This window comes from Cyprinodon tularosa, unplaced genomic scaffold (genome assembly GCF_016077235.1).
Source record: "Cyprinodon tularosa strain WSP-4 unplaced genomic scaffold, ASM1607723v1 ctg221, whole genome shotgun sequence".
In the NCBI taxonomy this organism is placed as follows: Eukaryota; Metazoa; Chordata; class Actinopteri; order Cyprinodontiformes; family Cyprinodontidae; genus Cyprinodon; species Cyprinodon tularosa.
In genome coordinates this window covers 316939-333533 of record NW_024038824.1, presented here as the reverse complement: position 1 = coordinate 333533, position 16595 = coordinate 316939, and the positions used below count along the sequence as shown (strand labels likewise).

The 16595-nt window shown below is 38.2% G+C and overlaps 1 protein-coding gene across 1 annotated transcript in view; it reads left to right on the top strand.

Moving 5' to 3' along the window:
• Window positions 1–16595, top strand: part of myo10 (myosin X) — a 128653-nt gene that overhangs the window by 94492 nt on the left and 17566 nt on the right. The window contains exons 10-20 of the mRNA XM_038286165.1: window positions 399–528; window positions 725–843; window positions 1122–1268; window positions 1423–1523; window positions 3815–3881; window positions 4371–4463; window positions 5984–6052; window positions 6159–6241; window positions 6386–6494; window positions 7730–7810; window positions 14607–14731. Of these exons, the coding sequence (XP_038142093.1) occupies window positions 399–528; window positions 725–843; window positions 1122–1268; window positions 1423–1523; window positions 3815–3881; window positions 4371–4463; window positions 5984–6052; window positions 6159–6241; window positions 6386–6494; window positions 7730–7810; window positions 14607–14731 (1124 nt within the window). The remainder of the gene's footprint in view (window positions 1–398; window positions 529–724; window positions 844–1121; window positions 1269–1422; window positions 1524–3814; window positions 3882–4370; window positions 4464–5983; window positions 6053–6158; window positions 6242–6385; window positions 6495–7729; window positions 7811–14606; window positions 14732–16595) is intronic.

The following is a 16595-nucleotide window of genomic DNA, read 5'->3' as shown; positions in this document are numbered from 1 at the left end:
AATTATCTTCTAAACAAAATGTTGTATTCTTGTTTATTTTGAGTGCACATATAATCCATATTTGCTCATTTCCCCTCTAGTGTTCCGAGCGTAAGCTTTATTAATAGTTGATTTACTTGCATGAGAGGAAATATAACGACATTTTTATTATAAATTGCGCTGCCTGGGCAAAAATTTTTTGACCTGATGTGAGTGTAAAGCACCCATACACCTCAGAGAAAATGAATCATCTTTATAAGAGGGTCTGCAGATTTGTAGTACTTACTCAAATATAGAGAATAGCTGAAATAGTGATTACACAGAGCCAGCACAGGTTTCAGTCCCGAACAGGAAGAACTGATATGTTTGATAAGATCATCTTCTTCACGTATCTTCTTCACGTTTTTGTTGTTTTTCAGAATGCCATGCAAACAATGCAGTTCACAGAGGAGAACATCAGTGAGATCCTGCGCCTCCTGGCAGGGATCCTCCATGCAGGGAACATCGAGTTTATGACGGCTGGAGGGGCCCAGGTCGCCTCCAAATCAGGTTGGTGCATTTACTGTCACTGTTGACACTTTGTTGACGCATTGGGTTGTCCTTGCAGGAAAAAAAAACATACTAGAACAGTAAAATATATGTAATTATTACTGACTCTGACTGGAAAAACAGGAAGCATTGGTGTGTATTTAATGCTCATTGTCTGAAATGGTTTGCTGATGTTTTATGTCCCTTTCCCCTGCAGCTCTAAATTGGACGTCAGAACTCTTGGGACTGAACTCGGATCAGCTGGCAGAAGTCCTGACCCACCGCTCGATGATCCTGAGGGGGGAGGAGATCTCCACGCCGCTAACAGTTGAACAGGTCAGAGGACTACTAACAAAACACACAGATAATCAAACACTGGTGTGAAATTTAATGCAAAGGAAACTGATCTGTTTTATTTCGACCGATCTCTCCTGCCACAGTCCTTCCTAACATTCCTAAAGTCCAAACATTCATTGCGCTTCCTGCCTCTAACCAACTTATTTATTACCCTAAAACAACCGATATGTTTTATATTTTTGAAAAAAGATTTTTGATATACTTGAGACGTTTTTCTACCTTCCTTTGCTTACTGGTTCTCTGTGTTGTTCCTGAAGGCGGTGGACTCCAGAGACTCCATGGCCATGGCGCTTTATTCACAGTGTTTTAACTGGATCATTCACAAACTGAACAACCGCATCAGGGGCAAGGAGGACTTCAAATCTGTCAGCATCCTGGACATCTTCGGATTTGAGAACTTTGAGGTGCTTGTTTAGGTTGACTTTTTAAGATTTCACCCTATAAGCAGTTAATAAAGTGAACATTTCTGTGCTTTAAAACAATAAGGCAGTCAATTCAGAATAAATGTTTGAATAAGTTTTGGATTTCACAATTTCTGCCTCGTTTGGTTCCCCTCAGGTTAATCGCTTCGAGCAGTTCAACATCAACTATGCAAACGAGAAGCTTCAGGAATATTTTAACAAGCACATTTTTTCTCTGGAGCAACTTGAATACAATAGGTGGGTGGTGATGCTTCCTTTGTTTACCCTCAAAACAAGGTGTAAAAAATATTTTTAGCAATTTGAAAAGAGAAAAAAAGAACTTAAAGCAGTCTTAATTTTTTACCACACCTAAGAAATTAGAGTTGAATGTTCTGAAATGTAATTTTGCAAGTAAATGTGATAGTAGTTGCATATTGGATCCTCAGGGCTTGAGTTTTAACTTTTTTAGATTCCATGACCTTTGGGTGTATTTAGTGGCCCATGGTTCAGATGTGAATCATTTGGATGCTAAAATGTCACAATTTCTGTTAAAAATATTATTTTCTTACCCGACCAAACCAAAATGGCTTTCAGCTTCTCTTCTTTAGAAAGTTAACTCTGTTCATAAATTCTGTCCACCTTTTCTCTCTCTGGACTGGACAACAGCTTTTAGGAATATAAATAATATTCCAGCTACTGATAGAGAAAGTACTGCTGAAAAGTTTTCCCAGGATACCATTTTATCGTTTTATTCATACTCATCATCTCCTGCTTCATTTGGTACCGGGGGCAGTAGTTTCAGCAGAGACTCCAAGACTTTCCTCTCTCCAGACACCTCGTCCAGCTTCTTTTGGAGAAGATATAGTCCCTCCTGCATGTCCTGGCTCTTATTATGGAGGAGAAACGTCTCTACTCCGAGCCTCTCCGGAATAACTGAGCTGCTCACCCTATCTCTAAGGGAGAGCCCAGCCACCCTGCAGACAGAGCTCATTCCAGCTGCTTGTATTCAGGATCTCATTCTTTTGGTCATGATCCAAATTTTATGACCATATGTGAAGGTGGGAACGTAGACGTTAAGCCTGATCTTTTCCCAGTGCATATTTTATTCTGCAAGGGCTGCCCTATGTCTCTCTGGTCTTGTTCATAACCTTTATGGACAAGATTTCTTGGTGCAGCCGAGGGCTGGAGGGGATCTGGTTCAGAGAGCAGTGGATCTCCTCTCTGCTTTTTGCAGATGATGTGATTCTAGTGGCTTCCTCCCCACCAAGGCGTACAGCAGGCCCTGGGAAGCATCCAGGATGAGAACCAGCACCTCCAAGTCTGAGGGCATGGTTCTCGACAGAAAAAGGTGGCTTTTCCTCCTCAGGTTGGAGGAGAGTAGGAGGAGAGTAGGAGGAGAGTTCCTTCCTCCCGTGGAGGAGTTCAAGTATCTTGGGGTCCTGTTTACAGAAGCGAAGTGTTTTGGTTTCTTTTATTCTTAATTAATTTAAAACTGTGAACTATAAAATATCAGCTAAGATTCTATAGCTACATCCTTACATGTACAGTTACCGGTATAAAAAAATACAAAAACAAAAAACAGAAAGCAATCCAAACGATAAAAAAAAAAAAAATTATAAAATGCCTGTGTTTCCACTTCAACAGATACAAAGTGGTGACAGTTCTGATATATCTGCTCACTCAGGTTAAAAAGGAGAGTATTAGCTTTGCACAGAGACCAGGCTTTTGAATTTGCTCCTAATGATTGAAGAACAGCACCTAATTATTGTTTTACAGGCTCCTTAAAACATTTTGAAGGGAAGCTGGTATATTTAGTTGGTGATAAACAGATTATCAATACGAGTTGTGTATCAGGTGATAAATTGGTTGTTTTATTGCTCCTTTTGTGTTTTAATAATTTAACGAACATGCAGATAGATTTATTAAAGTTTTACAAAGGCATAAATTAGCAAATAACAACATGTGAGGCTCCAATTCCACAGCTTTGTATGGATATTAAAAAAAGAATATGTATTCTTGATTTTAAAAAAATCTGCTTCCACAAAACCTCTTAAATTTGTACAGATTTAAACAAAAGGATGGAAGCAAAGCTGTAATGTGGCTCCATTTTACTCTAGTCTTTGAGAGAGATAAAGTAAACGTGCACAAGTAAAAAAAAAAAAAATTCAAACGTGTGTTTGTCTGGACGACATGGACTCTGATCTACTCTACATCATCTTTTTCTTTTGACAAAAGCATTTTTTTACGTGGAGGAAATGTGCAAATGTGGCAGAAAATAGATTTTTTTTTTTTAGATATAATTTTTTTCCTTCATCTATAAAGAGCATTTTAAGATTTAAAATGTGAAAAAAAGATCTGATCCTTTAGCAACTACTGTAGGTGTAACATCAGAGCGTTCTAAAGGTTGACCCTCCAAGTCCTTTCAGTTCTTCTACAAAACGTCATCCTTTACCAACTGATGAGCTCAGCTACTCAAACACCTTCACCTTTAGTTATATCTTCATTGTTTTGTTGCAAACAAAATTTAATTTCTCTGCTTTTTGCTGCAGAGAGGGGCTGGTCTGGGTCGATATCAACTGGATGGACAACGGAGAGTGTCTGGATTTGATTGAGAAGGTATTCGAATGATTTTTTACTCTAACCAGACACATCCCTCATTTAGAGTAAGAGGTTCTATTTTAAGGCTGATGAGGCTTATTTTTAAACTGCATAAATAAATATTATTCTGCACCAAAATGGGAAACACAAGGAGTGAATATCCAATTAAAGGTGATGGTAGATGTAGGATTGTTGGAGGTGCAGTCACATTATGGCCTACCAATTTGACCCTTTTAAGCCATAGATGAGTTTTTGAGACTTCTGCATTATCAGTGTGATTTTTTTTAATCCAGACACATGTAGTGAACACAAAATGTGTAAAAGACTATATAGAAATCCTTAATGTATCAAAATTGATGAAAATATATGCTATAATTCCAGTCCAGGCTTTAAAGAGTTAAGCTTTTCAGATTCTATCTATAAACCGTTTTTATGTTATTTGCTGTAAAGTTTTTAAAACCATAGAAAGTCAGATGTCAGATGAGGAAATCTTGCATGTTCTTTTAGAAACTGGGCCTCCTGGCACTGATGAATGAGGAGAGCCATTTTCCCAAAGCCACAGACGACACCCTACTGGAGAAACTCCACAGCCAGCACTCGGTTGGTTTTTAGCATGTTTTTTTTTTTTTTTTTTTTTTTTTTGCATGTCTTTTTGTTTTGTTTTGTTTTTTGGTGAGTTTATCTATATTGATGAAATTTAAAGAAATGCAACTAGTAAAGGATTAATCCACATATTTAATATCAAGTTTTGTCAAAAGTCTATTTCGTCCTGCTGGAGACTTATCGAATAGAATAGAATACAAGTACAAATCAACTAAATGTGGTTTGCATCTATCCAGAAGTGCTATACAGGATATAAATATTATTACAGGTGTATGTAAAAGCAAAAAGTAATAGTTAGGGACTGAAAAAGTTGTGTATAAATATGAATATGGGAGCTACATGCACAGATTATACAGAATATACAGGAATGTTAGGAAAAGGATTATATATGTTTTAGCAGGTTTAAAATACAAGATAAATAATGGCAGATAAAATTTACAGATTATATACAGATAGTATACAGATTGTGAATCAGGCTTTTCCATAAAATAGCATCAAGTCAGCTATTTAAAATGCCACTAGATAAAATGATCTGTTTACCTAAAATGAGGACAGCTGTAAATGGGATTCGGTGCCCAACCTCAATTGTATGCCGCATCTACACAAGCTAAACCCAGACTAAAAGCTTGCACACCAACCCTCATATTTTGCACATATTAGTAACAATGCTTTATACAAAGTTGGGGGAGACAAAGGGACAGTTTATACATCATTTAATATGTCTTTATCAGCCTCTTAGTTTTTTTCCCCCCAGATATTCAATAAGATTTATATCTGATGAACACACATTCATGGATCATGGGTGTTTTTTTGGGCCAGTAGCTGGCTGAACGCCCCCAATGACGACCAATTTTCAGTTGTTTGGCAGAGATTAGCAGATATGCATTTAGGATGTGCTGTTAGCTCAGAGAATGTATAATGCCATGTACACTGAATAGATCCTCAGCACTGTCAGATGCATAACAGATCCTCAGTTGCACATATTTCCAGTTAACGTCCCAGGAGTTGGAAAAAAACTCCCTATGTTTAATTTTATAATATTGGAAATCATGGACTTATCTCCCAAACTCAGGTTGGTATGTAGCTCAAATCTAAAGAGACAGTTCTCTAACATTAAGATTTTTGTAAACTCCCGCTTTATCTTACTCGCTATGTGAGATATGAAGGTAAACAAAATTCTCTCATCCACTTTTGTTTCTCAGTGAAATAAATTTAAGAATTTATCCTACTTGGCTAGTATGTTCCCATTTTAAGGGCTCAGAGCTTAGTTTCTATTTTTAATCTCATGTTCTGCAACAGATCAGTATTGATGTTAGATGTATCTAAGAGGGAAATTGAAAACAATTTCAGTAATCAAACATTGAATAGAGAAAAAATTGGGGTGAAATATGAAAAGATAAGCTCTGATTTAAGCACTTTATTTTATAAGGATCAGACTGGATTTCTTATCAGTCTTGTTTAACTATTGGAAAGTTATCGCTGCAGAAAAGTAAATGACCTTTTCCTTTCTTCTGCAGAAAAATTCATTTTATGTGAAACCTCGTGTTGCTGTGCACTACTTTGGAGTCCGACACTATGCAGGAGAGGTAACTCACTCACATCTTTAAAAAGTTCAGCCCACTCAGCTGTAGAGGCCACTCTGCTCTCCTTTGCTTAAGTTAAACTCTCCTGCCCCCTTGTGGCTGTTTCCAGGTGGTATACGACGTAAGGGGCATGCTGGAGAAGAACAGGGATACTTTCAGGGATGACATCCTCAACATGCTGAGAGAGAGCAGGTTGGCTATTGAAGCGTTTTTACTGTTGTTTTTTATGTACTTTTTAAAACCTAAAATTATGGTTTTGCGAAATACTTCAACTTAAGTAAATATTTCTTCAAAATTACAGCATAGCTTTTTAAAACCTATCCCATTGTCTGCCAGGTTGGACTTTGTCTACGATCTATTTGAGCATGTATTGAGCCGCAACAAGCAGGACACTCTGAGGTGCAGCACCAAGCACAGACGGCCAACTGTCAGCTCCCAGTTTAAGGCAAGTCACCAACAAACAACATTCTATCTGCTGCAACATGGATGGATGGATGGATGGATGGATGGATGGATGGATGGATGGATGGATGGATGGATGGATGGATGGATGGATGGATGGATGGATGGATGGATGGATGGACTGATACTTTGATTTCACCTAGAAAGGAACTGAGAATGATAATCGGTCCTCCTAGATGGATAACTTGATGATAAATGGCTGAATAAGTTAACAGATAGAAAATAAAATTCATGTTTTTGAGACAAATTAAATCTAGTGAAAATGAAATTGACTTAATACATTTGGGACTTTTTAAGAAACATATACACATTTATTCAATTTCAAACACTATTACTGTCTTGAGCATGTATGGATTATTATGAAACTAGCCTCAAAGCAGGAAGAACAAAAAGAAATCCAACATTGAACAAGAGATTTATGGTCACAGCTGATGTCTTTACATACAATAAGTGTGTTTTATGGCTCTTTGTGGTGGATACATGTTTGGAATTCTGTAGAATAATGAATATGACCCACAAAAATCCTGAAATATTTAGTGTAGTCAATTTTATACTTATTTATTTTGAAAAACTGATTTAAAGGTCTGTCTATGTGTGCTATATTCGATGGAATGGGGGATTTATTATAGAGTCAGCTTAGACCTCATCACTCATGGCAAAACCAAATTATAGTTTAATTATTGATGAAGAGTCTGCAAAATCTCTAAAAGTGGACCTTTATTTCAGAATTTACAGTAGATCCCTACCACCCAACAGTTTTCAATTCTATTCAGTTTATTTATATAGCGCCAATTCCAAACACAAATCATCTCAAGGCATTTTACAGAGACAATTCAAGCAGGTCATACAGTCAGATTCGTTAAAAGTTCTCTAAGGAAAAGCAGCTGATTGCATCGACTCATTGACTCGAAGGCAATCCTCACAGTTTTGTGCTGGACAAAACATATGTCAGGGTAAAACATGTGGCATTAGCCTAATTTATAAATCTGTTAAATGTTTCAATTTTAGTTGTTTCTTCTTATCTTTTTCTTTGAATTGCATTACTAACATTTTTAATTAGCACTGTTTAATACCCAAAGAAAAAACATGAAAAAGTACAAAATGAAATGTATAAACCAAAGCTTTAACTGTTGAAAACAATATAAAGACGGTGTTAGCCAGGGTTTCACAACTACTTATCTCATAAAGGGAATAAGACATGATTTTATATCTCCTTAGGACTCTTTGCACTCTCTGATGGCCACCCTCAGCACATCCAACCCATACTTCATACGATGCATCAAACCAAATACACAAAAGGTGAGTTCCGTGTGTCTCATGTGATTGTGCACATATGATTCAGTCCCACACAGTCTCATATTTATTGTCTAAGGTAAATATTTGTGGGTCAGGACATGACATGCTGTGTGAACCGGGTGTCATTTATTCATTAAACACTCCTTTCCCTGAGCAAAGTTGACAGAAAAAAAATGCTGTCTGGCTCCTCTGGTGACCTTAAGCCCCAGGTTGCTTAGCAACAGGCTCACGTAGTGAAGCATGCATGGCTTTAGTAGAACACTGTTTTTTAAAATAGGAAATACTACCTGCACTGTGGCTGCTGTTCCTGCCAAAGGAGGTTGCTTGAAGTATAAAATTGGTTGGGACCAACATTAATGAAAAGTGACTGACAAACTTAAGACAGATAATAAAAACAAAAAGTAATTTACAGGATAGCAAATGGTTACCCTGAGTAACACTTGTGGACAAACTAAACTAACATGTGCAACAGATGAGGATTTACAGATATCGAAGATCCTGGTGGCTTATCGAATTTATGAATGAATGAAGGGCTGAGCAAAGAAAGGAATGATCTATCCATACCAACCAGGTTAGCCTACGTGTTTCTACTTTTCCTATCCTTCCTCCAGTTTTAAGCTACAAACTCATCTTTGTTCTTTGTTCATCTCTGAGCTTCTATTCATTCTTTTGCGCTTTATTTTTCCGGTTTTAGGTTCATTTTTCATTGGATGCTAATTTTTCTAAATTTTTACTATTAAGTGGTCAATATGTTGAAGATTCATTTCTTTTTATTTTCTGTTTTAAATAACTGTTACAACTGTTCATTTTTACATTTGTTATGCCCAACTTTCACTTTAAAATGTGCTCAGAGTCATTAGTACACAGAGCTCTCTGAAAATTCAAACATGTCTGTCAAAGCTCAACTTTCATTTGAGCTTAAGTAGACGGATGAATAAGGAAGTGGAAAAAATAAGGTTATATGTGGTGTCATCAGAGACACGCCCAAACGTCTCCTCTGGCTTTAGTCGTCGAAGGACTACTAGGCACTCCAAATGCAATAAATCTCTTATATAAAAAAATGTAGCATTTGCATGCAAATTATTCATAAAAAGTTTAAAAAATAAGATGACAAACTGTAAAAAACTATAAAAAATTGTTATCCATAATGATGTACTCATCACCATAGTAAAGAATGTTTTTTTTGTTTTGTTTTAGTTTTAATGTACGCTATATATAGGTTTTACCTAATTTAAACAATACTCCCTTTCAAAATATCATTAGCAATTACACTCTGTTAGTAATATAATTAAGTTATTATTAATAACTTTTTTTATGTACCTAACCATTAATCCCTTATATTAAAATCTATCATTTGCATCCAAATAATTCATAAAACTATTAAAAAATAAGTTAAAAAATGTCAAAAATAAAAAAAACTATTAAAATCTGTAAAAATTTAAAACCCCTTTACTTTGTAATTTTTTTTTATAAACAAATAAAAAAAAAAACATACAAGCAAAATAGTTCACCAACCAGCCGTACTCTTTCTGCTAAGTATATGATCCAGCCTGTTTAATGAAGTGAGGCCCAGCCATCTGAACCCTTCTCCTCAGATTGGATGGTACTGTAGGCAGGGCTGAATGATGACCTCTGATTGGGGCTTAATGTAGTGAGGGACAGAGCTCCAGATCATTTTTACTTGCTCCTTAGTGGGAAACACAGGGGTCAGAGCAACACGGCAACGTGACCCGCAATGTCCCTGGAGAGGCGTCCCTGCCATCTGCCTGTTTGATTCAAACCAGACTAATCATAATAAAAGCAGCATTAACTAAAGGTTAAATGTTGTGACTTAAATCTTTGGGAAAAAAAGCACAAATAATGGTCTTTAATTTTTCACTTCAAATATCAAACATATGAAAATATTTTCCTTTCTTACCAAAGTTGACTTCACACATCTCCCAGTGTTGTCCATTTCAGGCCTGTGTGGGCTCCTTTTCTCCATAATAATACAAATACAATTTGAAATTGTATCGTCCATAGCCTTTCTCCCTGTGGGGGTGTGATCTATCAAAACATTTTTTCTTTTCTATCAAAATAATCTAATGTAGTGAAAATTATATAAAATCTAATATTTCTCCATAGTTTCTGGTTGCTATTTTGGGTGCGCTTGTTTTCAGCTCTGTGTTAATCACAATAAACCCAACATTTTTCAGTCATCCTATAGGTCGCTTTGAGCAAAACAAACTTCTCTCCCAATTTGTTTTGCACATTCCCACCTCTGTTCTCACCTGCCTTGCATTCTGACACAAATTTCAGAAAATTGTTGACATGAGATGGCAGTCAGTGGAAAGAGTTTTAAAAAGATGTGCAGGAATTAAGGTCAAAACTCATGCTTGGCTACATTAAGACATGTGTAAGGTGGACGAACCACTTGATTGATGGGTATCAGCTCTCACAGTATGTTACACACTTGCTTTTAAGATAATGTGTTTTTATGGTCCAATAATTTGCACATTTGGACACACATTTGGCCAAAAAGACCTACGGTATCAGCATTCGTTTTACCTAATGATGTAAAATTTTGCACATGTTACACACTGATTCCATTTTGATTATGTCCATCTCTGTGCACAAGCTAAAATCAGGCAATGCTTCAATAGAAAAACAAAGGTCATTTTCCCTCTATATTTTAAAAGCATTTCTATCATATTATACAATTTTGCTTCAAGCTAAAAATGCTGCAACATAAACAGACCTTGATCCACATGATGGTGGGATTCTCTGTTTAATATTGTTGCGGAAACTTTACGTTAGAAGGGCTTCGTCCATTTTGAGCGCTTCATCAGACCAGTCAGCTGCACTCAGTAGACATGTTTGAATGTAAACAGCCATCCCTTTCTCACATTCAAATACACATAACAGACCCTACAAGTGGCCGGCACAAATTAGCCTCAGCAGGAGATGCGTCGCCATGCCAACCACGGCCCTCCCTCCCCACGTTAAAAAAGGGGGAGTGGATTTCTGGGTTTGAAAGGCTTTGTTTGACTCTGTGGCGGATGAATGTGTGTGAACAAGTCAGTGTGCTGGAGGAGCAGAAGCACGGATAAACTGCAGCTTGGTGAAGCTTATCCCACTGCAGTACAAAGCAAGAAGCTAAGATGCAAGGTGAGACCTGATGCATGATTCAGATCTGAGGAAGAATTTCTGAGAGGGATTGCTCTGCATGTGATTTAAATTCAAAGCTGGGATATAAAGTGATATGAGGCTGTTTCATGACCAGTGCACTATTATTACTTGAAAAGGGGGCTGTTTTGTGGTTCTGTTGGGCTATAAAAAGGAAAATGGTTGTTTTTAGATGCCTAACGCATATTCGACAACTTCTAGACTTACCTGTTCAGGTGTTAACTTAGACTTACATGAGATAAAGAAAGTACTCTTTAAAACTATCTTTGTGATTGTTATGAGGCCTGGGGGCCAAGAGACGAATGAATCTGAATATAGAATGAGCCGACTCGGTGACAGGGTAATGAGGAGAAAGTAGCAATCTGAACTGTTTCTAATGAGATTGCTTATCCTTGGGTATATTTCCTACACAATCAATCTGTGATGCCATGGTGGGATATAATTACCTCACTGTTTTATCATCCAAAAGGGTCGGCTATTTTTTGATCCTTTGTTTAGCAAAACAAAATAAAAAATGCATTTTGTAGCTCCAGACCCTAATTCTGTTAGAATTCCAGCAGTTTCCCTGTAGACCTTAGAAAATGTATTTAATATCTTAAACATTAGATACTCTATGTGGCATCATTCTGTTTCAAAATAAAATTAATTGAAGGGATGGCTGAGAGTAGAAAAAACATAATTCTGCTGTCAAACAGTTAATGTTCCTGCTGAGTGAAAAAGTGGAATTCCGCATGTTTGGCAAAATTTGGAACAGAAAATAATGCATTAAAGAACATTTGGGTTTCTCACCCTCTTTGTATTATTTTTATCTAAGTGTATACATACGTGTATATGTACGTGTATATAACATATACAAATAAATATGTATATATTCATTAGGTTTTATTACTTTTAAGTAGTTTCCAAATTGATTTTTAAAAATAAAACAATAATAGAAATGTAGGTATATTAAAAAAACTTTTATAACAGCCCATAATAACATACACCGTTAGGGACAGTTGCAACAGAAACAAGTCCTTGCCAAATATTTCTAGGGGCTTACCGGTAATTATAAGTCCTTGCATTCAAGTAATATTAGCATCAGGATATTTAAATCTTGTGTTTTTATTGCTAATGCTGTGACCTCTGCAGGTTAGTTTATCTTCCTGCTTTTACGAAATCTACTCCTTCTACAATCTGATACAGGCTTAAATCCCACTGTGGCTGAGATTTATTGGGAATTTATCTGCACTTAAAGGCGCAGTGATATTCAGGTGTCCAACCCCCCCAACTGAGCTGTGAGTGATAATCCTCGCTGAGACAAAACAAGCAGGTGTCTCACAAACAGAACCTTATGAAATGTAAAGGCTTCTAGATCTCTTGGTTAAAGCATTAATGTTAACTTCTGACAAGAGAGAAAAAGCATCTCTGATACCTAAAGACTAAACTTATAGAGCTACATATTCATAACACAGACTGTACTTTTCAACTGCAGTTTAATATTGGAATAACTTTAACTCTTTCAATGAATTAGCTTTGAATGGTCATTTCATTATAATGTCTTATATGTCTTAAGCGGATGAGAAGCAAATTTCCAGATGGAATGATTTCCTAATGTCAGGAGAGACTTTCCTCTTCTGGCCCACTTATTTGTAACTGCAGTCTCATAACAGAAAACTAAATGATTGCAATAACATTTGCATCATCAGCAGCATGTAGAAGGTATTATGAGCTCTAACGTACATTAATTGAACCTGATGGTAAGCAATAAAAAGAGTAATTTTGGTGATTACTTATTCTAAATATATTCCCCTGAGACAGGTTGAACTTTGCTTATCTGAGAACTGGAACGGAAAGGTCACTCTTGGAAATGTCAGGAGATAATTAGATTTTTTTTTTACATACCAACAGTACATAGGGCTGCATCAAACTCATCAGTGATTTATTTGAAGCTTTGATGAGTGGACAGATGCTTTTTCCAATCCAATACAGGAAACCTCTCTCCTCTCTCAGCTCTCCTCGCTGTCTTATCTGAGCTGAATGATGGACAGCTAATCCTGAGTTTAGTTGTTCTGCCATGTTTGCTGGTTTTCACCTCTGCTGCCTCCCAGCCCCCTCAAAAGCGAACCACCACTCCCCCGTTTGTTTGCCTCTGAATGCACACATCACAGATTTTTTTCTTTAGTTTTCGTTTTTTTCTTTTTCTGGAAAGTCAGGCTGAGACATCTATTGTTGTCATCCGTCAGAAGAAGCCTGTCTAACCAAGCCTGACTCTCAGCATGAGAGAGTATAAAAGTTGTTTTTATCTTATTTCCCTGAACTAAACAAATACACTAAATGACTAATCGATGTTCTAACAAAATATAACATCATTACATTTCTAAGAGATTAAGAGCCATGTCTAAAAATCAGCTGATTTTTTATTAGTAGGCTAAATTCTAGAAAATGCATGAAAATATACAATTTTCTGAATATATTTGTTGCAGAGGGGCACCTAAAAGTCTTTTGAACAGCTATGGAATGGTGACTTGGTCTCTTTAGAAATTAGATTAGCTTGATTAATAATTTCAAACTTAATTTGGGGTAAAATAGTTTGCTGAAAAAAACCTTCATTATCTAATCTATAACTTTTCAAAGGTTCCATCCAACTCTGTCCGTCTTCCTTCCTGCTTTTAGTTTTTCAGGTTTCATATTTATAGGCCGAGCACTAAAGAGATAAAGGAGAACTTTAGATATGTGGGTCTGTAAAGTATGAGATTTTATTATTAACAGGGGAAGGACCCCAGTTGTTGACATCACAGAAGCGTCTGAAACCAGAGCAGAAAGAGGAAACGTCAAAAATGAAAACAGAGCCAGGAGGCAAAGGGGCAGCTTCCTGACACCGCTCGCCTTTGTACGGCTGCATCGTCGTCCGTATGCGAATGCTAATCATGCTAATGAGATGTCTTCTGTGGCTGGTAGCATTAAAGGCCTCCTTTCAATCACGCTGGGAAGATCGGGTGAATTGGCCTCCCTTCTTCCAGACAACTGGGCCATCAGTTTGGCTATCAGGAGAGACCTGCTGAATAAAGGAGGCATTACCATTGGGAATGAAAGCTCCCACTTATATTGAACTAACCCCACCCACCCCCACTGACGCCCACTGAGGTTACAGGGTGACCCACCACCCCCCCAGGATAAGGCTTCAACTGAATGGCATCAAGTGTGTTGGTATTGCTGCCCCATTATTTTTCACTAAAGATCTTTAAAGTCTCTCCAGTGACAGATGTGAAGAAGTTTCAACATTAAGCAGCAGATGAAGGTTTTTAACAGCTGGTTTCCATACATGTTCATCTCCATCTCCTCTCAGCATCACTCCCTAAAATCACCCGGGGCAACACAATGTTTACTGTCAAACCAGACCTTAATATCATCCCATACAATCACGGAAATAACATCAGACTCTGTTGTGTAAAGGTCAAACAGTCGCAAACATTATAGATCTGCCTGTAATGCTGTAATAGTGTTACAAGGGGCAGAGCAACATCAATATGCATATCCTGTTGTTAGATAATAATGCATGATAGATTATATCACTGTAAAAAGGTCACACAGTAGGGGGGTTTGCTTATGTTAGCTGCTCTCTGGAATGATATTTACTCTCTTTGTCACACAGATGCCTGAGCAATTTGACCAGACGGTGGTTCTGAACCAGCTCAGGTACTCCGGCATGCTGGAAACGGTCAAGATCAGACGCAGCGGTTTCCCGGTCCGCAGATCGTTTCAGGACTTCTGCTCCAGGTTTGTACCATTTTCACTGATGTGTAGATGACGGGGTTCATATGCTCAGACTGAGAAATATGTCCATGTGTGATCAGCTTCTGGAGCAGCAGGGAAGCTTTGCATTAAAACCACACAGGTAATTTCAGGGACCTGACTTTCTGGAAGCAGATGCAGCTGTTGGTATTTTTTTTAAGCTTTTAAACTTGCTAGAGTGTGGTTTCTTGAGGGGATCATGCCAGAAACCTTACCCTGGCATGATTGTAGCTTTATCCGGATCCTGGAGGACCTTACCTGCAGGATCCGTATAAAGCCAAGCCAGTGTACCAAAAGCTCCACTCTTCTCACGTTCTTGCACTGCAGGATGTCTGGGATGTGCACCCTCAGGAATTTCATTCTGCGACCACCTCTACAGCTGAGCTGTTGATGAGCAGTGGAGCCTGGTTAGGCCCGTTCTTCCTGAAGTCGATGATCTCCTTCGTCTTTAGGCTGTTGTCTTTGCAGCAGTCCACCAGTTGCTCCACCTCCTCTCTGTGGTCCCGGTCGTTGTCGTCTCTGATGAGGCCCACCACCGTAGTGTCGTCTGCAAATTTCATAATGTGATTGTTGATGAACCTGGGGACGCAGTCGTGTGTCATCAGAGTGAACAGCAGGGGGCTCAGGACGCAGCCCTGTGGGGAGCCTGTGCTTAGGGTGATGAAATCAGAGATGTTCTGTCCAACCTGGATTGACTTAGGTCTGTTTGTGAGGAAGTCTAGCAGCCAATTGTAGAGGGGTGTTTTGAAGCCCAGCTGTTTCAGTTTGCCCATCAGATGCTGTAGGTTGAGGGTGTTGAAAGCTGAACTGAAGTCCAGGAACAGCATCCGCACTTGGGTGTTCTTGTCCTCCAGGTGTGCCAGGCTCAGATGGAGAGCAGAGGAGATGGCGCCTTCAGTTGGGCCATTCTGACAGTAGGCGAACTGGAACGGGTCGAATGTTGGAGAGAATCTGGAGCCGATGTGTTCTTTAACCAGCCTTTCGAAGCACCTCATCATGATGGGAGTCAGTGCAACAGGCCGGTAATCATTGAGTGAGGGGACCTGAGGCTTCTTTGGGACTCAAATGACGGTGGCAGACCTAAAGCATGCTGGCATTGAAGTCGAACAAGGTGTTAAAATTGTCTGTGAGGACACCAGCCAGCTGACCTGTACACTCCTTGAACACCCGCCCAGATGTTTCATCAGGGCCTGGGGCTGTTCTTAGGTTGACTCTCCTCCAAGTCTTCCACACATCAGCTCTGTCAAGGTAGAGTGCCTCCTCTCCCTGGTGTGGATGTGAATTGTGAAATTGAAGTTGTGGAGAGGGTTGGTGTTAGGGTTGTTAAGTTTCCCCAACCTTAACTTATAAAAAATGGAAACAAAGACAGTGTAAGATTTTTCCTGAAATGCTTTGCAAAGGGGAGTCCAGATTTGAACTATCAATCTCTGCATCTCCGCTTGGCTCAACACTTGCCAGGCTTTTTATTGAGCAGTCAAAACATTACAACAGCAGGCGTTAGTTTTGATTACACAGTCTCTTAGACATAGCATGAACTTTTAAGATAGGGAACTTGCCTGGTTTCAGTATACACTTTACACAAGGTGTCGGGGTTATGACTTCACTTCTCTGCTTCTCAAATGAAAAAACAGGAAAGCATTCTTGCAAAACATTTCACTGTCTTATGACCTTCATACACTATTTCCAATGATGAGAGTAACATATAGAAAAACAAATGATTGAGAGCAATATAAAACATATAAATGAATAAAATGATAAAAACAACAGAAATCATAATAACTCCAACAATTGGGTCTTTTAAAAATATGCGAAAATCCTCCACTATACCTTTAAGTATTAGGCTGTATTT